The sequence below is a fragment of the Phlebotomus papatasi genome, chromosome 1 (genome assembly GCF_024763615.1).
Source record: "Phlebotomus papatasi isolate M1 chromosome 1, Ppap_2.1, whole genome shotgun sequence".
NCBI classification, from domain to species: domain Eukaryota; kingdom Metazoa; phylum Arthropoda; class Insecta; order Diptera; family Psychodidae; genus Phlebotomus; species Phlebotomus papatasi.
The window spans coordinates 1,716,236-1,741,835 of NC_077222.1; the positions used below are offsets into that span (position 1 = coordinate 1,716,236).

Below are 25,600 nucleotides of genomic sequence, written 5' to 3' on the forward strand. Positions count from 1 at the left end.
CTATATTGGCAAAAGAATTAATTTTTCCCTTTATACTCTTCGAAGACATCAATTCTTCACTCCTCAGGATGTTCGAATGCTTCTTGTTCGTGCCCTGCTCCTTCCCCTTTTCTCTTATGGTGCTGAACTTTACTTCTCTTGCGATGCGGCGTCGATGCGTCGCCTTACAATTACTTTTAACAACTGTATTCGTTACATTTTTAATTTGCGTCCGTTTGACCACGTTTCACCTTACTATGCTAGAGTCTTGGGGACTACTCTGCCACTCTTCCTGCAGTCACGTGCGGTCGAATTCATATGTCGTGTTCTTCACTTCCATCAACCTGGTTATCTGGCGGAGTTTCTTCAGCCGGGTTCGTCCTCTAGGTCTTCGTGCCTCGTTGTGCCGGGATCGCGGAGCCGTATTCTGCATTGCTCCCTCTTCATTGAAGGAGTAACTCTCTGGAACGAACTTCCTAGAGAGAAGAAACGGCGGCTTATCCAAAGCTTTTTAGCGTCTTAGACTGTTTTTGATTTTCCTTTTATTTGTTAATTTTGCTTTTTCTTTTGTAAATTCCTTTTTGATGACGCAGATGGCTCATACAACCTGAGAAGGAGTTTTCCACCGTTTTCACTCTGGAGGTTGGTCACCAACACTAAGACGGCGGTGGCCGCTACTACTCAAATATGAAATTCTTTAAACTCTGTATTTCTGAAATATGCTTTCAAGAGCACTAGCTCAAAAGCAGTCATATATATATAACAATAATAATAATATAATTTAGCTCCACAAAGAGATTGAGAATCTTACAGAGCGATACAACTTTACATATCTCGTCTGTTAGTCTATTAACTTAAGAGATTTGCGATGCAATTTTATGAACGAGATGTCAAATCTCGTAATTTTATTGAGAGACTCTGTTTAGAACTAGATTTTATTTGAACGAGATTTGCGATGCAACCTGAGTGGTGAATTTTATAAAATATGAATCCCAACCTTAAAACGTCTTATAACTACTGGACACTTTCAGAGGTGTCGTGAAGTACGAGATTTTCTTTTTTTGTGTGTGCTTTTCTAGAGGAAAAAATAAAGAATAATTTTTTTACTACTTGTTTTCTTTATTTGACGTTGATAAATATTTAATTCATTAAAATATAGTATTTTTCCTTGGAAAATTGAATTTATATATTTTTTGGAAAATATATGAAAAAATGGTTTCTGGAAGTGAAGGAGTGGGATGAAGAGGAAATTCACGTGATATTTGGATCCCTTAGATAATTTTTTGGGGGGTATTCAGAACATTACAAGTCGATAACTCTATCCCTTTTGTCAAAAAATGATCAAAAGGAATTCTTTTCTTCTGACTAGGATGCTTCCATGTCCAAGAAGGAAAGGTCGAACGTCTTTGCGATGTATGGATGAAATGTCCGCTAAGACACCCTCTAAAACATATCCAAAAATGAAGCAAATCGTTGGGGTGGTTCTTCAAATATTCCCAGAAGAATAATTTCTGGAGCGGGATGAGAAGTTTACGCTATTTTGTTGTTTTATTTTAGTACTATTTTGTTTTCATTTGGGGCTATATCGAAGGTTGAATTTTCCTAATTCTACTATTTAATTGATTCCTTTTCAATTGAAGGTTGATTTTTTCAGTGGTTATTATTCAAAATTTCAACTAGTTCTGTTCAACTGATAGAATTCAACTTACCAATTTCATCTTGTTTTTACTGTGTAGTGTTCAGTGATTAGGTTCCTCCAATCACGGCACGTAAATTCTTTTTAAGATTTTTCCTAATGGACAAAGAGAACAGTGTTGAAGCAGCCATTATTCGAGGAAATTACTCAAAAGTTCCAAAGATCACTGTTTCCTTGATAACAACAAAAGATCAAATTTTGAAAATTCCAAGAAAACACCCAGGTTATTGTTCATAAACTTATTGTGCTTTTGCTACTGAACAAGAAGAAGAAATTACTGAACAATTTTCAGAAATTACTTAATGAAAATTTCTGGAAATTTGCCATATAAAAGCAATTTTTCAAAATTAAAATTAATTTTTTCTGTATTTCTAAATTTTGATGTTGATATTTAGAGCACTTACACATTGCTATACTTATATATAGAAATTTCCTTCTTTTTAATAGAAAAAAAAACTTTACTTCCTGTTTGAGCTGTCAAACGGTCAAATATAATCAAATGATCGGAAATGATACCGTCAAAATAGGATTAAATTCCATTTAAATTCAACAGGAATTTTATAGGCAATTTTGTTGTAAATGTAATTGTACTTCGCATCAATACAAATTTTGATGCAGAAATACTTTTGGGCTCATTACGTTTAGCATATAAACGTAGCCACCGTAGCCAAAACCGAATTTTGAGGTTAAAATCAGCTGATTGTAGTAAAAAATATTTACCTTTCGCCAAAACATCTAAAAACTCTAACTTTTTGTGATATTTTGTTGATTGTCCTTCAAAATTAGGTAAATTGTTAATCAAATTACTAAACTTTAAGCTTAAAATTGAATTTTATTGGTTTACTAACAAACTCTTATCATTCTCTCTCCTAATAAATCCGGATAATCACATTTGCTGTGGATGGAATTGTTCTCTAAAACAATTCTGAAATAAATCGGCAAATAATTTATTAAATTTGCAAAAATATTTAGCGGTATAGATGGTTTTGGGAAGAGTGATTGTGAAACCTAAAATGTCAGAGGTGCTGACGGCTTATTTGGAACAAATTGGTGAACCTCCGTGGACTTCATTTTTCATTAAAGTAATATTATAAAATTTCTAAAATTAATTATATAACTCGGGGCTTATTCCACGAATGCAACTCTTCAAATTTTTTTTAGCTCTTTGAATTATTTGCAAAGTGTTTCTTATTTATTTAGAGTTAAAAGTTGATAAAAAAAAGTTCATTCTCTAAAATTTCAAACACTATGCGCGTAAAATTGTAAAATACAAAAATTGATTAAAATGACGAGACAAATTATTTTTTGTTTTATAGATTTAATTTCAAGAAACAAAAATTTTAAATGCTAATTTTTAATTTTCATACTAAATGCAAATGCGTTTATAAATAAAAAAAATATCAATTTGTCATTAATTCCTAATCTTCAATAAATAGCTTGTATTTTTCACAATCTATTCAGAAAGCTAATAAATATTGAGTAAAATGGTCTTAAGAAAAAATCCATAAAACAGGAAACGTTTTTTATGATTTTTTTTCTGCGACCTAATTTTTATAAGTCAAATAAAAGATTCAGGAATTCTTCGTTTCTTCAAACTTGAACAATTTTTTTTGATAAAATTGTTTTCATTATTTTAATGAAAAATAAATAAGAAGGAAACAAAAATTGTTGGAAGGGCAGTTGAAAGGAATTTCAGACAGTAAGAAATTTACTGTGGCTCCGGTAACACCTTTTAGACCAGGGAAATTTCGTGAAATCAAAATTGACATTCTTTTCTCTCTCAAACTTTTCGCACATTCCACTCTTTCCCATTCAACATTAGATTGGATTAAATTAAATTTGGCATGATGTTCAAAAGAAGAAGAAGAGTGAAACGCAAAACTTGAGAAAGAAAAGGATGTGAATTTCGATTTCACGAAATTCTTTTGATCTAAAAAGTTTGCCGGAGATTTTACTGACTAAAATTGATTACTGAACCAAATTTATTTACTTTACTAACAAAATCCATTTTTTTAAAGACCGAAATCAATATTTTTATTAACAACAAATTGATTTTAATAATGATAATTTTTATTATTCAAAATTATACTTTTTACTAACCGAAATTGATTTTTTCACAGATCAAAATCGGTCTTTTTACCGATCAACATTGAGTTCATTTTATTTTTAACCGTATTTTTTAATGAAAAAAATTAACAAAAACTTATTTTAATTACTGACAAAAATTCATTTTTTATTGACCGAATTGAATCCGACTGCTCATTTTGAATTAATAACTGACTTGTTTGAAGAATTTTTACCGACAAATTTTACTATTTTAATTACAAAACTAATTTTTATGTCTCCGGCTCATCTTTTAGATTAATAAAATTTCATGAAATCAAAATTCGTGTCCTTTTATCACAAGATTTGCATAAGTCTGTCCAAATCTTTCGGACTCAATATTGGATTGAACTAAATTTAATTGGTTATGATATTTAAAAGAAGAAGAAAAAGGAGAGTACGAAGGAGTAGGACAGAAATATACAAAACTTTTAAGAGCGAAAGGGTTGTGAATTTTGACTTTATGAAATTTTCCTGATTCAAAAGGTGTGGAACCATTATTATTGAAATCTTATTTAACGTACAACTTATTTTTACTAATCGAATTTGAATTTTTACTGCACACAGAAAAAATCAAGTTTCTTTAAGTTTCTTTTTTTTTAATTTCCTACTGATTATAATTAATTTTATTAATTATGATCAGATTTATTATGATAATTATATTAATTAAATAAAATCTTATTTTTGTTATCCATCGAAATTGATTTTTTACTTGACCGAATTGATTTTTACTGCTTCTTTTGAATTAATAACTGATCAGTTCGAATGTTTTACCGATGAAATTCACTATTTTAATTATAAAACTAATTTTGTTTTATTTTACGGATTACTTATTTCTACTTATCTAATTTGAATTTTTACTAAACATAGAAAACGTCAAATATCTGTTCTTTTTAAAATATTCTACAGATCATATTTTTTTTGTACTATCAATAATTTTTTTACTGAAAAATGTTTTAACTAACAAAAACTTATTTTTATTATACTGACTAAAATTAATTTTTCACTTGAACGAATTAATTTCGACTGCTCATTCTGGATGAATAACTGACCTGTTTGAAGTTTGAACCAACGAAATTTACTATTTTAATGATCAAACTAATTTTTTATATTTGAATTTTATTTCACGGACCACGTATTATTACTTAATCTAATTTGAATTTGTAAGCCTCGGGCACATCTTTTTAGCTCGGTATAATTTCATGAAATCAAAATTCGCGTCTCTTTCTCTCTCAAATGATTGTTTAGGTCTATACAACTCTTTCGGTCTCAAAATTGGACTGAACTAAATTTAATTTAGTGTGATGTTGAAAAGGAGAAGAAGAAGAAGCCGTAAGAGTGAGATAGATCTTTTACGAAAGAAAGATATGTGAACTTCGCTGACAGGAAATTTTCCTGATCTGAAAGGTGTGTCGGAGCCATTACTGAACATTTTTTTCTGCTAGTCTTTTTTCAACATTTTTCTATTTCACTGAAAAAAGAGTAAGACAATTTTCACTTGTTTTTTTTTATTTTTGAATTATTTTCGCAAAGTGAAAATGTAATGGAGGTTATTCAAGGTGCAAAGGTTTAAAAGACTCTAGATAGCGTAATTTTCAGCCGATTTGCACAAGCCTGGCTTCTTTAGAAAGGTCTTGGAACCGTTATGCCCTAGACACACTTACGACTTAAGCCGAGAGACAACTTAGTGAAAAATGATGGAAATGTAGTTTAACTCTTTCGCGTCTTTAGGGTCATATATGACCCGGGGAAAAAAGTTTCTTTTTGTCTATTTACATTAATTGAAATCTAACTGGAGTCTTGAGAAAATGAGCCAAGAATCTTACATCCTTCTATTATGATGTCGTGCACGAACAGATAGATTTCAATTAATGTAAATACCCAAAAAAAACTTTTTTCCCCGAGTCATGACATTACCCTAAAGACGCGAAAGAGTTAAGCTTTATTTCTAATATAATTACGCTAAGCCGTTTCTCGGCTAATTCTGAAATCTGTCAAGGCCCTTAAATTAATAAAATGGTTATGAATCAATATTTTTTTTCCTTAAACGAAATTCTTTTATTTGAATTTAATAAATTCAAATAATAAAAGTAGAAAGCTTTGTAAATAAAATTTAAATTTTGAAAAGTTTTCTTTCGTGGAATAAGGCAGTTTCCCAACTAAATAATTAATTCCGTGGATTTCTTATAGAAAAAAGATGTTGAGAATGATTTTTTTGGACTGTCGCATTACAATTGGACTCTGAAATCAGGAAATAATTATCATATTCTTCGAACTGGTGCTCATCCTTACATGAAGTACCACTGCACAAAGCGTCCGTTTGAGAATTTAGCAGTAGAGAATGCTTTCTACGGCGTAATAAAAGTCATGAATTTAGGTGTGTTGATGGCACTTGAGCTGAGATTTGTGGGGAAAACTAGTTTATTGTCACATGGGTTGTTGTCTTCTTGTAGGAATTCCTCAGCTGATGTACGGATTAGCTGCAACGCATCTGATCAGTTACGAGGAATTTGTGATAGTGGGATCATCAAAGATTCCAATTTATTTCCTATACAAGGAAGACAAGGGATCAAAGTACTGAGAGAGAAATCAACAACTTGGGAAAATATTGTATGCCAAAATTATCGAAAAGAGAAGTGTTGTTGTGTGACCTTATTCTAGAGATATATTTATACAGTGATCAACTTTTTATGCGTTTTCTCGTGTATTAAAGTGATTTGCTGAGCAAATAGCAAAGTTACAATGTGAAGTTTCTGTGTGGTAAATGGTATTCAAAAAATTAGTCACGAGATTGAATTGTTGACCAGACAAAAAGACGTGCTAAGTGACTTTTCTGTAAATTGAGAGATCCGGAAAATTAAGCAAGTGCTAATAGTAGTGTAAAGTCTAAAAAGATTTGGGAGAAATGGACGCGAGTCGCAAGGGACTGACAATATCTGTGATATTGTTGGGAACTGCTCTGTGTGCTGTGATGCTGGCGTATTTCGTCTTTGGCGACAGCAATGACGCTGAAGGATTGAGGACGCTGAGGATGATAGCGATCCTCTTTCGACATGGCGATCGTTCTCCCACTGAGCTGTATCCTAACGATCCCCATCAGAATTATCCATGGCCAGGAGGACTAGGAGCCCTTTCAGAGGTACCGTAGAATTTTACAAAAATGCATGACTCATTTTATCAGCAAACTATCAAATCTAATTTCTGAAATGAATATACTAAGTGCCTGATGCATATATGCCTCGTGCAAATTTACTTTAGGTTGAACAGTTTATTTTTTCTCTATTTTTCTTTTGATCATGCCCAGTGCACAATAACTTTTGTTTTGTAAACATGTTTTTGACATTTCAGTGAGAGTGAATGAAACTTAGATCTAGTCTTCTCGCTCTCTCTCATAGGAAATTATGAAAACATGTTTACAAACAAAAGTTATTGTGCGCTGGGCATAAAGTAAACTTTTGACTAGAATTAGGCCCCTGTAATGTCAAATGGGCGATAAAAAAATCTTTATGGTACAAGAATGCCACTACCAGAAACATTTTCAAGTTCTATATATACTTTTAGAATATTACATTATTTTTCTGTTTTGTATATAAAGGCGTAAATTGAAGGATAAATACAAAAAATTAAAAAAAAAACTGAAAATTTGAATCACTCAAAAGATATCGATTAAAAAGTATATGAATTAAGCAGATGTTTACGTCAATTCTGAGTCAAATATTTAAGCTTTTAAATTAAATATATTTAAATAAATATAAAATTTCATTTGATTTCTTTAAGATTATTAATTTTAATCTGTTAAGGGGTTATATCCAGGAGAACGTGTAAAATTTGAGTTTTTTTTTTGCTGCTTTTTCTCTACACAGAAAAAAAATATTTCGCAAAATTGTTCGTAAATGTTTGTGAATTCCTCTTGGGGACTTACGAACTCGTAAATCGTATAACTCACAAACAAGTTCGCAAAAGTGTGTACTTTTTCACAAACATTGTTCGTAACATGATCACTTGACGAGCATTTTTTGTTCTTTTACAAACATTTGTTCGTAAATGTTCGTAAACATACAAAAAATGTTCGTAAAATTTTGTCATTTGTTCGCAAATGTTCGCCAGGCAAACATATATTTACGAACAAATGACAAAATTTTGCGAACATGTTTTGCGTGTTTACGAACATTTACAAACAAAAGTTTGTAATGCGGCCTTCAGACCTAAGGTTTATCTATATTGCTTCTAATTTTTTTATCAATTACGATTTTTTGGAAAAATTGAACTTAGGATTGGATTATTAAGAATAAATGACCCATTAGGCTTTCAAAAAGCAATGAAATTGCTTGAAATTTAATTAAATTAAATTTAATTAAATTTAATATATCCAAAAATGAAAAAAAATCGCACGACGAGTTTTCGAGCAATCCCAAAAAACATGGTTTTAGATAGTCTTTATATTGTAGAGCTCTTTATAATGGTTATTCTATTCTAACAGAGCTTTTATGTTATCCTGATTCCAAATTTACCACCAAAATTTGTCACATGACATTGTCATACTGTTACAGAATTATCCTATAGATTTGCTGACCAAAATAGCATTCTTCTGGCTTTTCCATTCTTATACAAGGCGCTGTAGAAATGGTATTCCAATTTAAATGAACATTTCTAAACAATTTTAAATTGCAATATTTTATCGAGTATAAATCGGCGGTTCCATTCCATACTATTCTATCTCAGAATGATAACTTTTCAGGATTTGATGTTGGCGATTTCCTATGCTGCCCGTGTAATTTTTTTTTAAAGAGGTGACAAAGCATCCCAGCTTTGCGGAATGCTCGAACTCACGAGATAGAGCTCGCCGTGAATTAGTTTTTCGCTTGTTCTTTTGATACTTACTGATCTACTAGAAACTAGAGATCAAATTGATTCATAAATCACAAAAACAATTTAAAATAAAAAATCGGTACTTAATTGATTCATTACCGATGAAGACCGACGCAGCCGGGTTCAAAATTTCAATACCTTTCCAAAAAATCCAAATTTAACCAAGTCGGTTAAAAAATGGGCCCACCAAAGTGATTGAACTTTGATCTTCAATAATTCAAAATTGCGAATCTTCCGCTCATAGGTATGTTTGGACGAAATGTTCGCCTTGACTACTTCTAAAACATATCCAAAAATCATTGAAAAAGTTTAGGCCAATTTTGAGAAAAATCGAAAAAAATTGGTTTAGGAGAGGATAGAGATGGGAGGGGGGGACGTCTAGAGATATTGTTTTTCATTGGGGGTCATCGAAAACTGGAAGTCGATATCTCTTACCGTTGAAGCGCCAGAGCCAGAACAGTGACAAGTTGAAAAATAAGAACGATTGAATAACTGCTCTCTCTTTGTATTCGAGCAGTAAAAAAGTTGAATATCTCATTATCCGAACGTCGGATGACCATTAAAATTTTTACCAGTTGTAGATCTCGGTCCCAGGAACAACATATTTCTCGGAGTGATATAATTCTAACGGCGTTATCACACTTGCTTGCACATTAAAATTTTAATGTGATTCACATTAATTGTCGCTTGTGAGCGTCCAAATGTGTTATTTGTGTCTTTGAGTCACTTAATATTTGGGCTTTTTCTATTTATTGATGGACTTGGCCTGCCAAAATAAGTTTAAATTTACCTAAAGCATAAATATTTTTCACATTAAAAAATTAATGAGAAAATTGCATTAATTTTTCGCATTAATGCTATAAATCAATTTATATCAAATTTTTCGAGCTAAGTCTACCTTTTTATCAAAAAATAGATCATATTTTGAATATAAAATGATTCAAACACACAAAATACACATTTGGACTCTCACCAGCGACAATTAATGTGAATCATATTAAAATTTTAATGTGCAAGTATGATAACACAGTAAGTCGACTTGAGAATAGTATCGAATGGAGCCGTCAAAATGTTTTGTTGTTTTTTAATGTGAAAAAAGGAGCGATAAAATATGTTAAATTTCTGTGGTATTTGCAGAAAGGCTCCCTGCAAATGTACAATTTGGGAAAAAATCTCCATATGAGATACTATCGATTGCTACCACCAAATGGTCTTTACTCCAAGGATGACATATTTATTGGGAGTAGTGCAGCCGAACGTTGCCTCATGAGCGCTCAGAGTTTTATGGCTGGCTTTATGCCACCACTGGAAAGTCGAAATCCCCTGCCAATCTCTTGGCAACCAGTTGCAATTCATGCTCCACCACGAGACCGTGACTATGTACGTTAATTTTTTTGTTTGTTTGTGGTTTTGATAATGAGTTGGGATTTTGTTGATAAAATACTTGTCCTTGCAGTTGTATGCTCAGAAACAATCATGCCCAAAGTATGATGAAATGCTGAGGAAGTTGTATATAAATCCTCCTGTTGATGTTCAGGAGATTAATCAGAAGAATGCGGAATTGTACAAAAGATTGACCAAAGAAACAGGTCAAAATGTATCGACGATACTTGATGTTGAATTTCTCTACAATACTTTGGAAATTGAGAAAAATGCTGGACTGACACTTCCTGACTGGGCGGAGGGTGTTTTTCCGGAGAAGATGCTACCACTGGCTGAACGGAGTCTGGCTTTATTCACGGAGACGCCGTTCATGAAGAAAATCAAGGGTGGTTCCATTGTAACTGATATTGTTGATAAAATGGTGAAGAAGCGCAGTGGATTGCAGAATCGCTCAATTTTCGTCTATTCAGCCCATGATATCACCCTGGTTAACTTCATGAATGCCATTGGGATTATCGCAGAGACATCCAGGAAGCCCGAATATGCTGCAACAATTGTCGTTGAGCTTCATCACAGTGTCATTTACGAAGATGACTTCGAAGTGAAGGTATTTTGGAATTTTGTTGGGAATTTTAAGTTTATGATGTCTTGAAGTACCTCTGCTATTTCTTTTTCATAGATTGTCTACTACTTCAATAGCGAAGATAAGTTTCCCAAGGAAATCTCAATCCCCAACTGTGAGTCTCCCTGTTCACTCACAGATTTCACCAAATCCATGGAATCCCTAATTGTTCGCAATTACAATGAAATCTGTCAATTGCTCTAATGAACAAAAAAAGAAGACTTCAGCGAATTAAGGTAAGAAAAAGGACAAATAAAATCAGTAGAAATTAAATTGAGTATTTTACTTTAGAATAGTAACTCATAATGTATCCCAAATGCCTCATGAATTATTTTACATCATCAAATATTTATTGCACCTGAATCATCCCTTTCAATTGAACATTGAATAATTCAATTGGCAAGGGGAAACAAGTCCATTAGAGTTAACATAAATTTTGGGAATGATTTCATTTAAGTATGTTTTGTGGACAAAATTAATTTTTCAGGTAATGAAAGCTCTATACTCTCATTCAAAACATAAAATCAATTACGATGAAAAATTTACAGGGCGTTCAAACTTTTAAGTTTCTGAAAAAAAAAACATTTTTTTATCAGTCGATATTCGATATAAATCGATTTTAAAGTGTTCTGAATTTGGCCGGAGATTATGGCAGCAGAAGTAAAGCCAAAGAGTTTAAATTCAGAACTTTTTATTTACTTCACGAAATATGGAATAGTTGAGGATATGAGTTACTCACATGAAGTATACGTCTAAAATAAAAATTCATTAGCTCCGTTCAGTAATAACCTTTCGAAGAGACCAAGCCAAACCAATGACTCCAAAGTAGGGATCTGCGCACGGAGTAATCTTGCGCGCTGTGCGCGACTTTTGCGCGCAAGATTCACTGTTTTTTCGACGCAAAATTTTTTCGACTTTTGCGTGCAAGATTCACTGTTTGCGCGCAATTTCTTTTCTTGCGCGCAAGCTCTATTTTTGCGCGCAAACTTTTTTACGCGAAAAACATTTTATTTGAGACTGAAGAAGGTAATACCAACCAACAAAAAGGCTTCAGTTCCCAGTTTCCAGAAAAAGCGTTTAGTTTCTCTGTGGATTCGTCCTTCTTTACACAGTATATTTTGTTCCGAAAAAAGTGGCACGTTTGGGATTTCAAAATCTTTTGAAATCGTTAAAAATAATAAGGAAATATAAGTATACGTTGCATTTACAATATCTAAGGCCAACACATTCTTATAAAACTATATAAGAATGTCTAAAAATATGTTCATTTTTTGTCTATAATAATAACATAATATGTTTAATAGATGGCCAGATTATTTCTCAAACGTTATCCAAATGCACGTATTATCTTCACGTAATTTCGACAATTTTTAGAAAAAAGACAACTATAATTCAAAACTTTGTAAAATACCAGCGAAAATTTTGCTTAAAAATCAAATTTGCTTAGCATTGGAAAGTACAACTACTTATACGTAATATTTTTCATTAATGTGAAAATTAACATTCATTAGTTTTGTCAGAAAAATTTCTTAAATTTTTCAGCTATTTTTGTCCCTATCGTCCGTAGAGGTACGAAAAAAAATACTGAACTTAGACAATGTTATGTATAAAATTCGCTCAGCTTAAACAGAAAACGGGTAAATTGTGCATAAAAGTCTCAATGCTTAAGCATAAAAGATTAATTAATCATTTTGCTGAAGTATGAAACAGCTAGTTAAACAGTCTCTGCTTCAGCAGTATATTTTAGCAAAATCTTTACCATTTTATGCTTAAGCTGTGCGAGTATTATTCACTATCTTAATCATTTTATACTAAGGTTGTGTAGGTTTTGCACACAATTTAGATTTTTTTAAGCAGAAGCTATACAGTTTTAGTGCACAATTTTAACTGTTTCATATTAAAGGAGAAAAAGATTTATAAGGCTTTACACGGTTTGTGCTGAGGTAGTGCAGGATTTGTGCATAATTTCGACTGTACTACGTTTTCTGGTTGTTTCTGGAAAATGTTTCAAATCTATCTAAAAATTTCTAAAATAAGGTATTCTATTAACATAATCATCCCAGAGGATTTCTAGAATTGATTATACGGAATTTCTAAAATTAGTCCTAATACTACTCCCACAACTTTTAAATTTAGTGAAATTCAATCGATTAAAATTTTACCTCTTACACTTTCACTGTGTTATCATACTTGCACATTAAAATTTTAATATGATTCACATTAATTGTCGCTGGTGAGAGTCTAAATGTGTAATTTGTGTGTTTGAATCATTTTATATTCAAAATTTGATGTATTTGTTGATAAAAAGGTAGAGACTTGGCTCGCAAAATGTGATATAAATTGATTTATAGCATTAATGCGAAAAATTAATGCGATTTTCTCTTTAATTTTTTAATGTGAAAAATATTTTTGCTTTAGGTAAATTTAAACTTATTTTTGCAGGCCAAGTCCACTTCTTTATCAATAAATAGAAAAACCTCAAATATTAAGTGACTCAAAGACACAAATAACATATTTGGACGCTCACAAGCGACAATTAATGTGAATCACATTAAAATTTTAATGTGCAAGGGTGATAACGCCGTTACACTGGTATTGTCTACATATAATTGTCTTTTTTGTCAAGTGCTATTAATTTATTTCTTTCTGAAAGAAAAAGAATTAATATTTCGATTAAAAACAGAACTGTAACGTTTTTCTTACGGACAGATAAAATCAAGTAGGGGAGACCTGGGATGTTTGGGCCATTTTTATCGTGTTTTCTCTTTGAAATATTATTCCAAGGGGCCAGTAAACTGTTTTAGAATTTTTATCGCCCGTAGAATACCCATTAGTATTTACTTTAATAAAAGGATTCGATGGAGCTCAGAAAATAAATGGACTTTCTTGGAAGAGGGGAATGTTGAATGTGTAATTTTGTCCCTAACATCCTCGATCTTGGGCACAGAGGGACAAGAATAAGGATATTCGTGGCATTTTTTTCTGGCATAAAATTTGGAATTTCTTGGAAAAGGGAATTTTGTAAAAGCATATTGTTGTCGCTCTTACTTTAACAGTCAAACGATCTACGCTTCACCCTTGGCTCCACCTAAGATTTCACAGAATATGAAGTGACCAAAGATCCCCACGTGTATTTTTGTTATTTAAAATATTAAAAATAGAGCATAATCTCTATAACTTTTTCTCAAAATATTTTCCAAAAATACTTTGTAAGCTAATGAGATAACAAAATTTTGCTAATTTATAGTTAGTATAAAACACAGAGGAAAACTGTAACATCATAACCTACTATTTTGATCAATTTTTAAAGAATTGCTTATAGAATCCAAGCAATAAAACTGAGGATATTCATAATTCTTATCAAGATAGATCTAAATGCTGCCCATGATTGCGTAGTGCATTCAAATTTTCTAAAATTAAATCCATTTTTCTAAAATTAATGAACTTTTCTTCTAAATTCAATCCTATTTATTATATTGGATTTTAGTAGCAGGATTTTTTTTAAAAATAAATTAAATATATGATAAATCTCTTCTCATCCGCTATAGAATTGATTTCATCATCATCATCATTTTCAATCACTTATCGCTATCGGCTATGCGCACTCACTGCGCAGATCCCTACTCCAAAGTCAAGCCAAATCTATTCGAAAATCTACCGGAAGCCTAAAAAGCAGGTTTACGTACACCTTAGCGCTGATTGTTCTGCCATTTCGAATTTCGGTATTCGAAATATCGAATTTCTGTTCGATATTTTTCTGTTCATAACTGATTCTAATTTGTCATGGATTCCAATACCTCTCCTCAGACCCTGAACCTATCGAAATCGGTTGAGAAATACGTTCTCTAGAACAACATAAGCGTAATCAGAAAAAAAAACATGGTAATATTTTGAATATTTAATTTAAATATTAAAAGTTTGTTTTATCCAATCACGTATTGGGGGTGATGCAATACGAGTATAGACTGCCGGAAAACGACTACCGCAGCCCCTTCCCCAAGATACAATACCATATAGTATTCCATTCCTAACCAGAGGTCCTCCAGAATCCGCTGTCAAATTTTCATTATTACTAGTCACATGTAAATTCACTCAACAAGATAAATTTGGATATTTACCGCTGCAAACACCTTTTCCTGCGGAACCTGCGCAAATCATCCTTGCCGAGATGCCTCTTATATGGTAGTAATCTTCAAAGCATTTACCATCTCTATATTTAGGCACTACAACGGCTCTTAGCGTTCCATTTTCATTTTCTAAATCACCAGTAATCATACCAAAACCGGAAGCTAACATAAAAGCATTGTCACAAACTTCTTCACTCGCTCTTGGCAATGCAATTGGTTGACATTTTTCGTTGAAATCCAATCGTTCTTCCAATTCGAGTACCGCAATATCATAGTCCAATTGTTTATCCAAATATGTAATATTCGGATGAACAAAAATTTTTCTGACTCTATTCTCAACTCCTTTACTAGTGCCATCGGTTTCCGTGACAACCCTTACTGGATTGAGGTTTACAGTGTTACTGAAAACAAAGACGGGCTGTTTGAGCAGAATTACAAGGAATTTAATTTTTTAGTTAATAGATTTTATATAATTTTAAAGTTGTTTTGTTGTAAAACCTGTCGAAAGGGAAAAATTTAAAGCAATAATTCCAAACAATATTGCATTATTGATACAAAACGCCGAAAAATGCCGAAAAAGTATTGTCTATAATTGAAAAATATTTTATTATTTCATTGAACAATATTGAACAATTTTTCAATATTAATTTTCATGACTGCTCTATTGAGAGCATCTAAGGATGCATATGTGTTGCTCACATGAAGTATACGAATAATTGTAAAATAATCTATGATTTGGCACATATCAATCGTGAGTTCCATATAGCATACCCTAGGTAAGAAATGACTAAAATTGCAAGTTTACTTTAATATTTAGTTGATTTTTTAAGTGAGGAACTACGCCTTCTCACAAGTGAGATTTTCCTGGATTTCCAGTATTAATTATTTATTACAAAGATGGAATTGTCAGTCCAATTCTCCGTGCAATCAAATGCAGTGAACTTACTTAATGCAATTCTTTCATTTTTGCTAGCAGAAAACTTCCTGGTAATCTATAGGGGATTCAAATCCAAGACACTTACTTCACAGAGCGGGAACTTTAGGGGAAAATACTTTCCTTTCAACTTCCTTTAGACTTACACATTTCTATTAATTTTTTTTGGCTTATTATCAATTATTTATAATTATGTTTAATGGCCTCTACACATTAGTATTTATGTCCATATTGGCTCCGTTCTGTAATAACCTTTCGAAGAGACAAAGCCACTCTACATCCAAGTCAAACTTTATCGAAAATCTACCGGAAGCCTAAGGTGCTAGTTCACGTACTCATCGCTTTGGCGTTGATTGTTCTGCCATTTCGAATTTCGATCAGTAGACTCTCTCAAATTTGGATATTTGGGACCGAAATGTCATCCGAATTAGAGAGAAATTCGGGCGACAAAGTTTTTGAAATGCAACGATTTTTTTTTAATCATTTTCACACTCATTAAGTTTATTTACTAATCTTTATCGTAAATGTCATAAAAATACCTTAACTCTTTCCGGACCACAACATATCCAGCGAACGAATTTCAGTAAAACTCACTTTATTGTAACTCTTAGTGGACAAATATGATACTTTTACAGAGAAAGATTTATTTTCCTCCTCTGGGAAATTGGAAAACTCATGGGTACTCTCGTCCCCAAAAGAACACAAAGGATACAAACTTCAATTTTCCCAAAGCCAATATTATCGATTTTGTAAACTATTTGTGCGTGTTAAAGGACTCCTGTACGATGTTGATAACTAAAACAAGGTGAATTATTGACCAGTATCTTGTGGGATGTCCAGGAAATGCTAAAAAAGACACGCAGCTCCTGCTTGTCAACAGATTCCTCATAATATTTTACACATAACACTTTAAAACACGTTTCTTTCAACACGATGTTATTGTAGACACATTAAGCTTTCTCAAAAGCATAAAAGACACTTCCTGGACAATCATAGTGCACCAAAATCAGGAAGAATAGGAAAAACTTCCCTGAAAGCAATCTCCCGCAATGCCAAATGTCAAAATTATCGGCCATATTGGCAAAAATTTCGCTCCCGCTTGGAATTTTCTTACAAGGTCGGTGTCAAAAACCAAATGGCGGACAATGGCGGGATAAGGTCCTTGACATACCTGAGGATTAGCCGAGAGACGGCTTAGCGTAATTATATTACAAATAATGATCAAACTACATTTCCATCATTTTCCGCTAAGTCGTCTCTCGGCTTAAGTCGCAAGTGTGTCTAAGACATAACCTTACATTTGACCTCTAGATTTTTGGGGACGAGAGTACCCATAAAGTTTGAACAAGTTTTTTGAAAATTTAAGAAAAAAATATTTTTCGAATTTATGCAATCTGTAATTGTTAGTTATCATACTTTTTGGCCCGGAAAGGTTTTTCCTTATTCTGGTCTAGAAATATCGAAAAAGTCACAATATCTGAAAGGAAGCAGAAAATCGAAAATTCACGATTTTTGACCAAAAATATCTAAGCTCAGGAGTTAATTGAGATCCTGCAAAAAATATCCTAGATTTGGACATCCTTATAGTTTGTAACCATCCACAAGAATCGGAATTTTATCGATTCTAAATAGTCTAAAAAAAAATTTTTTTCCATGGGTACCCAGAGTCCCAAAGGAGACGAAAGAGTTAATAATGAGAGTACTTTCCCCTACTTAAAATGCTACTTTAAGAGCAGCAAAAAATACTAAATTAACTTTCACAGAAGCTCACTGGGAGTTCAATAACCAAAGAATGAATCGAAGAAACTTTTTATATGGACAATTTTCACTAAAATTCTCTAAAAAGTATTTAAGTGACTTTAAGTATACACATTTTACTTAAATACATATTTCATTTTATTAAGTGAATTTTATATCAATAATGCATTAAATATTAAAGTAACATTTTTAAGAAGTAATTTTCTTGAATGTAATATTTTTGATTTGTAAAAATTAAACAACTTCAAAATCAAGAATTCGGTATAATCTTACTATAAAGTTAGTACTTAACACAATGACCAGCTGTTACGATATGTTTCCTACCGATAACCGAACCACCACAAAAATGTTCTCCTGAATCTGTTACGGACACTTGATAAGGAACGTCTTCAATAGATACTTCTGAGCCTCCAACAATTCTCAAATTCGGATGCAACTCGGAGAAAGTCGAGAAACTCAAAACTTCTACTAATAAGGCACTTATAAACACTAAATGAATCATTTCGTACGGTTTAAGCTACTTTTTCAAACGAATGCCGAAGAAAGGAAGTGAATATCGGTTTTTATAATCTATTTATTGATATCGATAGCAATCATTACATTTTTATTAGAAACTCTTTCAGATTGCATTTTATTTCTCACTCTTCCGATAAATTCATTTTAAGTTTATTGTTTGTAAGATTGATATAAATTGCACAAGAAAAGTTTAGTCGAGGACATTTGAGCTATATTAAAATCTAGAAATTTAATTTTTTTTGAGTAGGGTAAATGTCCTAATTCAAAACCATTTCCAGACGCTTTAACTTTGACAGAAGATTCAACACATTCAGTTCATATTTTTTCTGAAGAGAATTACATAAATTACACACCCTTTTACTTGAATCTTTCAGAAATACAAAGAAATTAAATGCAAATATCACTTCAAATGGAAAGTTCTTCAATCTCGCGCAATTCAACTGTGAAAGAGAGATAGAGGCACAAATAACTCACTTGACAAATGTCTGGTGGCGCTGTAGTTGCAAAAAGTCTCTGAAATGCGATAAAATATTTTCTTCTCTATTTTATCCTTATTAGCAGGTCGTGTCCCTTCTTGTAATATGTACTTTTGTATTCCTTTTTAACCAAAATAATGTTGTACAAAAGGGTTTTTCTCAAACCTATCCTGATTTTTGGGACAGCTCAAAAGAATATGAGTCTTGCAGCTCAAAATTTCATCCCAATGTTTGTGTTGTAATATCGACAATAATTTACAATCAACTCAAATAACTGTATTCAACTAAATTACTAAAAGGATTTTCTTGTGAAAATGACTTAACTCTAAGGAATTAAACAATTTTCACATTAAAAAACCTCTCATTTTCTCTACGTGAATTTTCGCGGCATTTCGAAGAATGCCAACAGGCGCCACGAAATTCACTTCGGCTTTTCTTTTAGCTCAGGCCTGTTTTAGACTAAGGATTTTTAATCTGTAGTATCACCTGTCCAAGTTTTTTTCTTTGATTTTCATTTGGGTTCCTTCTCTGTGATATCTAATCTTTTTTCTAGAGCTATAAAATCCGATTTAAATTTTAAAGGAAAACCATGGACAATTTTAATTAAAAACGTAATAAGAACAACTGCAAAATTATAGAAAGAAGAAAAAGCAAGGTATATTTAAATATTAACAGTGTTTTTAATCCAATCCCGAATTGGCGGTGATGCAATACGAGTATATACTCCAGGAAAATGAGCCTCAGCGCAGTTTTCTCCCCAAGATACAATACCGTATTGTATTCCATTCCTAACCAGAGGTCCTCCAGAATCCCCTGTTGAATTTCCATTATTGCAAGCCACAAGTAAACTCATTAATAAGATTATTCTGGATATTTACCCATGCAAACACCCTTTCCACCTTCTTCGAAACCAGCACAAAACATCCTTGCCGTGATACCACCGTCATGGTAGTAAGCTTCAAAGCATCTACCATCTGCAACTTTAGGCACGGTAACGGCTCTTAGCGTTCCGCTATCATTCGTTGTATTAAAACCAAGATTACCAAAACCAGAAGCTAACATTAAAGCATTATTACAGACTTCTTCACTTGCTCGCGGTAATGCAATTGGTTGACATCTTTCGTTGAAATCCAATCGTTTTTCCAATCCGATAATCGAAACATCATAGTCCTTGTTGTTTTTGTAATACGGATGAATGAAAACCTCACTGACTTTTGTCTCTACTCCTTCAGTTTTGACATCGGTTTCCGTTAAAACTGTAAATAGGCTGATATCTTCTCTGAACCTGAAAATAAAGACGGGCTGTTTGAGCAATATTATCCAAGTGATTAGGATAAGTTAGTAGATTTTATATAATCATCATCATCATAATTTTAAACCGTTTGTCTCTATTAGGGTCACAGGCCCATAAGATTCAAATTAGCAATCCACGCTTGCCGACCCTTCGCCACTTTAAGAAGATGTTCGGGTTCGATCCGAAAGCGTTCCAAGGCAAGATTCTGAATTTGATTCAGCCACCTTGTCCTAGGTCTGCCTCTAGGTCGATGCGTCCTTAAAAATGGCTCGAATAGCTTTCCTGGAGAATTTTTTTCTATCCATGCGCTGAACATGTCCGATTTTATATAAATTTAAAGTTATTTTCTTTTGTAAAGCTATTTGATTTTTTTCTCATTTTTGGATATGTTTTAGAGATTACCGAAGCGGACATTTGACTATATGCTAAAATACCGTTGAATCATCTTTAATAATGGTTTTTCAAGGTCAAAAGTTAAAAAGGTCTTTAGAGGGCGCATTTATGAAGCGAATAGTGTCACATTAGGGCTCATTGGAAAGGTCTGGGAATTTCCAAAAAAACTGAACCACTTCCAATCAGTTTTAAACCGGTAATGAACCGGTTATAAACCAATAAACAATCTTTGTCCGAAAATAATTTTTTTAAGTGTTCGAACTCCAAGAGAGAGCAGCTTTTTATTACACTTTAAACACTTTAAACTATTTTGTGGAATCTTTTGACTGATTTATGAATCAGTTTAAATGAGTTCAGAACCGAGAAACGGTAATTGAAGCGAAAGTATTTTTTAGGTAGGGGAAAGTACTCTCCCTTCAAACGTTCATGCCTTCGAATAATGTGAATTTACTTTAAGTTTTCCTAAGAAACTAACACATTTCTATTAAATATTAATTAGCTTATTATTAATTGTTGATAATTCTGTGATAATTTAGTGTAAATCTCTTACGAAAAGTAGAAGAAATTCACATTGTTCGAAGGCATGAACATTCGAAGGGAGAGTACTTTCCCCTATAGCATCCAAGTCACGAGTTCGAGCACTTCTCAAAGCCTGGGACACTTTCCCTTCTCTTTTATTAGTAAAAATTAAACAATTTTGAGTTTAAGAATTCGGAATACTCTTACTATAAAGTTAGTACATTGTACAATGAGCAGCTGTTAGGATATGTTTCCTACCGATAACCGAACCACCACATAAATGTATTTTTGCCTCTTGCAAGGACACTTGATAAGGAACGTCTTCAATAGTTATTCCTGAGCCTCCAACAATTCTCAATTGGGGTCTTAAGAAGCTCTGTACTTCTACCAATAAGGCACTCATAAACACTAAATGAATCATTTCGTACGATTTAAGCTACTTTTTCAAACGAATGTCAAAGAAAGGAAGTGAATATCGGGCTTTAAAAACTATTTATTGACATCTATAGCAATCATTAAATTTTTATTAGAAACTCTTTCAGATTTTATTTCCTTTCCCACTGTTACGATAATTTCATTTAAGTTTATTGCTTGTTTGTGAGATTTGCATAAACGGCACAAGGAAAGTAGCAGTCCAGGAGATTGGAGCTATATTAAAATCTGGAAATTTACTTTTTTTTACGTAAGATACTTTGTCTGAAAGTAGTACTAGTCCTTTTCTGTCTATTTACTTCTGAAATACCGGAATACTTTTAAACTTTGCTTCTGACAGTGAAAGTCCTTAACAGGAATTCTGTGACAGTATGACAATGTCATATGACAAATTTAAAATTTCTTATCTGTTAAAATCCGATGTTGAAATCGAAAATCTGATTGATATCAGTTACCGAGAGCTTCATAGAGCTCTTTAGCGTCCATTCTATTCTAACAGAGCTTTGATGTTATCCTGATTCCGAATTAACCACCAAAATTTGTCACATGACATTGTCATTCTGTTACAGAATTCCCTAACTGGTCAGGATTTTGAGCTTCATCTGAAAACGTATTCGAATCAGTTCCCGTAGATTGTCTTTACAAAGTAGTCCTTTTTAATTTTATTTATTTATCCTGTATTTATCCTTTTTTTTTCAATTTAATCAATCCATGCGGAAAAGAAAAGCTTGATTCTGATTTAAAGTAAATTGGAAACTGACGACAACTACGTAAATTAGTAAAATAGTAAGAACAACAAATAGAAAGTTTTACAAAGAAAAAAGAACAGGTATATTTAAATATTAACAGTGGTTTTAATCCAATCCCGAATTGGTGGTGATGCAATACGGGTATAAACTGCTGGAAAGTGAGCCTCACCGCAGGACATTCCCCAAGATACAACACCGTATTGTATTCCATTCCTAACTAGAGGTCCTCCAGAATCCCCTGTTGAATTTCCATTATTGCAAGCCACAAGTAAACTCATTAATAAGATTATTCTGGATATTTACCCATGCAAACACCCTTTCCACCTTCTTCGAAACCAGCACAAAACATCCTTGCTGTGATACCACCTAAATGGTAGTAGGTTTCAAAGCATCTACCATCTTCAAGTTTAGGCACGGCAACGGCTCTAAGTGTTCCACTATCATTTGTTATATTAAAACCAAGATTACCAAAACCAGAAGCTAACATTAAAGCATTATTACAGACTTCTTCACTTGCTCGCGGTAATGCAATTGGTTGACATTTTTCGTTGAAATCCAATCGTTCTTCCAATTCGATAATCGCAATATCATAATCACCTTCCATATCGAAATTCGGATGAACAAAACAATTTATAGCTGTACTCTCAACTCCTTTAGTTTTGATATCGGTTTCTGTTAAAATGGTTAATTCACTGACGCTTTTAAAAGCCCTGAAAATAAAGACAGCTTGTTTAAGTGGAATTTCCGCTTCAAAATTGCCTTTTTTAGTGTAGATAATTAGAAATCAAATAACTTCAAACCTTTAAGGAAAAGTGGGACACCGGTGTCCCACTCGTCCTTAAAGGGTTAAAACCCGAAATCAGGGGTGGAATGATAACTTTTCGACACAATCGAATCGATAGTATCGATAAATCTGTATCTGTTAGATTAAGTGAATATCGACTTTTTGCGCAGTGCCGAGCCACTCATTGTGACATTCCTAAAAGAATGTGGCTGTTGATAAATATCTATATTAGTCACAGGAAGTACAGCTATCGTTTAAATTTTTCAGAATCGACAGTCGATAGTATCGAAAATAAGTTATCATGTCACCTCACTACTCTTACTAAAAAATTAGTACATTGCACAATGACCAGCTGTTAGGATATGTTTCCTACCGATAACCGAACCACCACAAAAATGTTCTCCTGACACATGCAAGGACACTTGATAAGGAACGTCTTCAATAGATACTTCCGTGCCTCCAACAATTCTCAAATTCGGATGCAACTCGGAGAAACTCCGGACTTCTACCAATAAGGCACTTATAAACACTAAATGAATCATTTCGTACGGTTTAAGCTACTTTTTCAAACGAATGTCAAAGAAAGGAATCATCATGTGAATATCAGTTTTTATAATCTATTAACATCGTTAACAACCACTGTTTTTTTTATTCAAAACCCTTTGAGATTTTATTTTCTTTCCTAATGTTCCGATTAATTGATTTTAAGTTTACTGCTAGCATATATCAGTAGGGGAATTCTGTAAAATTCTGTCAATGCCATATTACAAATTTCGTTGCAATCGCAGGGAAGCTTATTAGAGAAAGTGATTCTGTAACTGTGACATTGTCATGTGGCATTGTCAGAAGTCACATATTTCTGAGGTTTTTACAATTCAAATTAATTTTGTGAAACAAATTAACCAAGACGGACTGTATTTCGTTGTAATCGTTTTATTCGCTTTTTGGATACTTCTTTATGCCCTCTACCTTCTTTGTGAATATTATACTTAAAAGATAATTATTTTCAAAGTTATAGAGTTTTTAAATCTAAAAAATCGTATACTCTGCATATAAAATCTCAGCTTCAAATCGCTCTCCTGTAAAATTTGCCTACTGCGAGTTATTCGTTTCTTATTCTGAGCGGTCATTTGTGGAATCTCTTTAGGTAAAGAAATTTACATTTGAGATATCACTTCATTATAAATATCACTTTTGTCATATTGCATTGCCAGAGTGTTTCAGAATTTCCCTACTGCTTTTCGAAACGTCCATGATCAATTCCGCCGTGACGTGAACATACAATGCGGTGGTGTTCAGAGTGATTCGGTCTCTGTGTTTTGTAGGTTACTGGCGGATTTCCGGAACGTCCGGAACACATTCCTCTCGTTCAGTAATAACCTTCCCGATTTGAGAGCTCTCTTCGGTTGAGGTTTTTCCTTTACCGATTCGAAGGTATATCAGAGAGAACTTACCTAAAAACCCGTTGGAACGTTGGAAGTTCGAACGTTTAAACCGACGAGTTACACAAAAGTGAGCAAGTTCATGCAATGAATATTTATCTTAATAAAATTACAATTCAAACGATCTGCCATCCTGAATTCCACAAAACTGCACAAAAATTCACTTTTTGCAGCAAACATTTGCACAATGTTGTTTACATTGTTGACGATTGAAGTTTGAAAATATCGAAATTCGTAATCGTAGAACAATGAGCGCTAAAGCGGCGAATATGTGATCTTGCGCTTTAGGCTTCCGGTAGATTTTCGAATAGATTTGGCTTGGCTTTGGAGTGGCTTTGTTTCTTCGAAAGGTTATTACTGAACGGAACCATTATGTACCACCTTCGGAGACTATTTATCCATGCGCGTATGTACTGAAGTCCTTCATTAACTTTGCCTAATATGGGATATTCTCCTAGCCTTAAGCCTAAAATTGTAAAATTTATAATGGGTTAGGTGGGTGGCTCAAGTGGGTCAGTGGACACAATAGTAGCTCTATGACTGTGAGGTCTTGGGTTCAAAGCTGAGCAGCAGCAGAAAAAGATTTCTCATGCTATATCGGCTTTGAATTCGTCCAGCGAATGATTGAATAGTAATGTCAATGGTGCATATTGGCAAAAAAGTGAACCGCCTAAACAATAGAGGCTGGTACGAGAACGAGTTTCGACATGAAAGTGGTACTTCAGTCTATACGAATATTCACTGTCACTGATCCAAACACACACCGAGAAGAGATGCTGTGATATTGTAGCGGCACTGGTTGCCCACAGAGCTGTGATATAGAGCGGCTACCCGTATCGGGGGATAAGATAGAATAGGAGTGGGAAAGCATAATGGGCCCAATTGGTGGCTTGGATGCATCTGTAATCCAAATTGGGAAACTGACCCCTGGCAAAATCTTATCTTAATGGGTTAGGCGAATGCCGTGGATTTCGGGGTCTCTTTTGGCAGCGGTCATTGTGCTGGGCTTTCGTCTGGGACATAGTTGTAGGAACCTCCGTTTCGTACTTTGCAATTCGTGTTGAGTCGCTCCGGTTTTTCGTTCTTCTGTAAAAATCCCATGTCCCTTTCGTACTTGGCTTCGTTTTTCGATATTTTTCAGATTGTTACCAACAAGTTTATTACTGAATTTATTTGAATCTTGATGATTGTTCTTTGTTTTATATCCCATCTCGCGTTGACATTTTAGCCTATTCTTCTTGCTTGAGAAATTCCATACAACTTTCAAAACTACGGCATCTAACGTGTACTCCTTTTAAAAGTCCTTTCTACGACTCACCTTTTTTAATCTGAAATTCTTATATCACGATCAAGTTCCATAATTTATTTTATATATTATACGAAAAATGTTTATAAATTATTTAATTATTGTACAAATTTTTAAAAGGCCTAAAAGATTAATCATTTGGGATTTTATGCCGCCTTGCGCAATGAGGGTGGTTGTGAAGTCGGCAGCAGCCGCAGATAATAAAAGATAAATAAAGT

General features: G+C 33.2%; 5 protein-coding genes across 6 annotated transcripts; 2 read left to right on the plus strand and 3 right to left on the minus strand.

The window, feature by feature from the left end:
• Positions 1–2,348: 2,348 nt before the first annotated feature.
• On the plus strand, positions 2,349–6,359 carry LOC129799894 (uncharacterized protein C15orf61). 2 transcript variants are annotated; one of them, XM_055844183.1, is made up of 4 exons: positions 2,349–2,461; positions 2,648–2,757; positions 5,969–6,155; positions 6,232–6,359. In XM_055844183.1, exons 2-4 carry the CDS (start codon positions 2,656–2,658, stop codon positions 6,357–6,359), a joined length of 417 nt encoding a protein of 138 aa, XP_055700158.1. In that variant the 5' UTR covers positions 2,349–2,461; positions 2,648–2,655. The 2 variants fall into 2 exon arrangements, with proteins under 2 accessions (XP_055700158.1, XP_055700159.1); XM_055844184.1 differs by having other exon boundaries at positions 2,656–2,757.
• LOC129799884 (lysosomal acid phosphatase) lies at positions 6,232–10,925 on the plus strand. Its single transcript, XM_055844169.1, has 4 exons — positions 6,232–6,917; positions 9,785–10,027; positions 10,104–10,637; positions 10,710–10,925. Exons 1-4 carry the CDS (start codon positions 6,684–6,686, stop codon positions 10,854–10,856), a joined length of 1,158 nt encoding a protein of 385 aa, XP_055700144.1. The 5' UTR covers positions 6,232–6,683; the 3' UTR covers positions 10,857–10,925.
• A 3,615-nt stretch (positions 10,926–14,540) lies between these two features.
• Positions 14,541–18,007, minus strand: LOC129799891 (trypsin 3A1-like). Its single transcript, XM_055844180.1, has 3 exons — positions 17,759–18,007; positions 14,771–15,180; positions 14,541–14,704 (listed from the first exon to the last, which is right to left on the minus strand). Exons 1-3 carry the CDS (start codon positions 17,971–17,973, stop codon positions 14,556–14,558), a joined length of 774 nt encoding a protein of 257 aa, XP_055700155.1. The 5' UTR covers positions 17,974–18,007; the 3' UTR covers positions 14,541–14,555.
• Positions 18,008–19,124: 1,117 nt separating this feature from the next.
• Positions 19,125–21,090, minus strand: LOC129798463 (trypsin-1-like). Its single transcript, XM_055841612.1, has 3 exons — positions 20,891–21,090; positions 19,342–19,748; positions 19,125–19,276 (listed from the first exon to the last, which is right to left on the minus strand). Exons 1-3 carry the CDS (start codon positions 21,088–21,090, stop codon positions 19,125–19,127), a joined length of 759 nt encoding a protein of 252 aa, XP_055697587.1.
• An 846-nt stretch (positions 21,091–21,936) lies between these two features.
• Positions 21,937–23,176, minus strand: LOC129798464 (trypsin 5G1-like). Its single transcript, XM_055841614.1, has 3 exons — positions 22,971–23,176; positions 22,154–22,611; positions 21,937–22,088 (listed from the first exon to the last, which is right to left on the minus strand). The coding sequence occupies exons 1-3, from the start codon at positions 23,174–23,176 to the stop codon at positions 21,937–21,939; spliced, it is 816 nt and encodes a 271-aa protein (XP_055697589.1).
• Between the last annotated feature and the right edge of the window lie 2,424 nt (positions 23,177–25,600).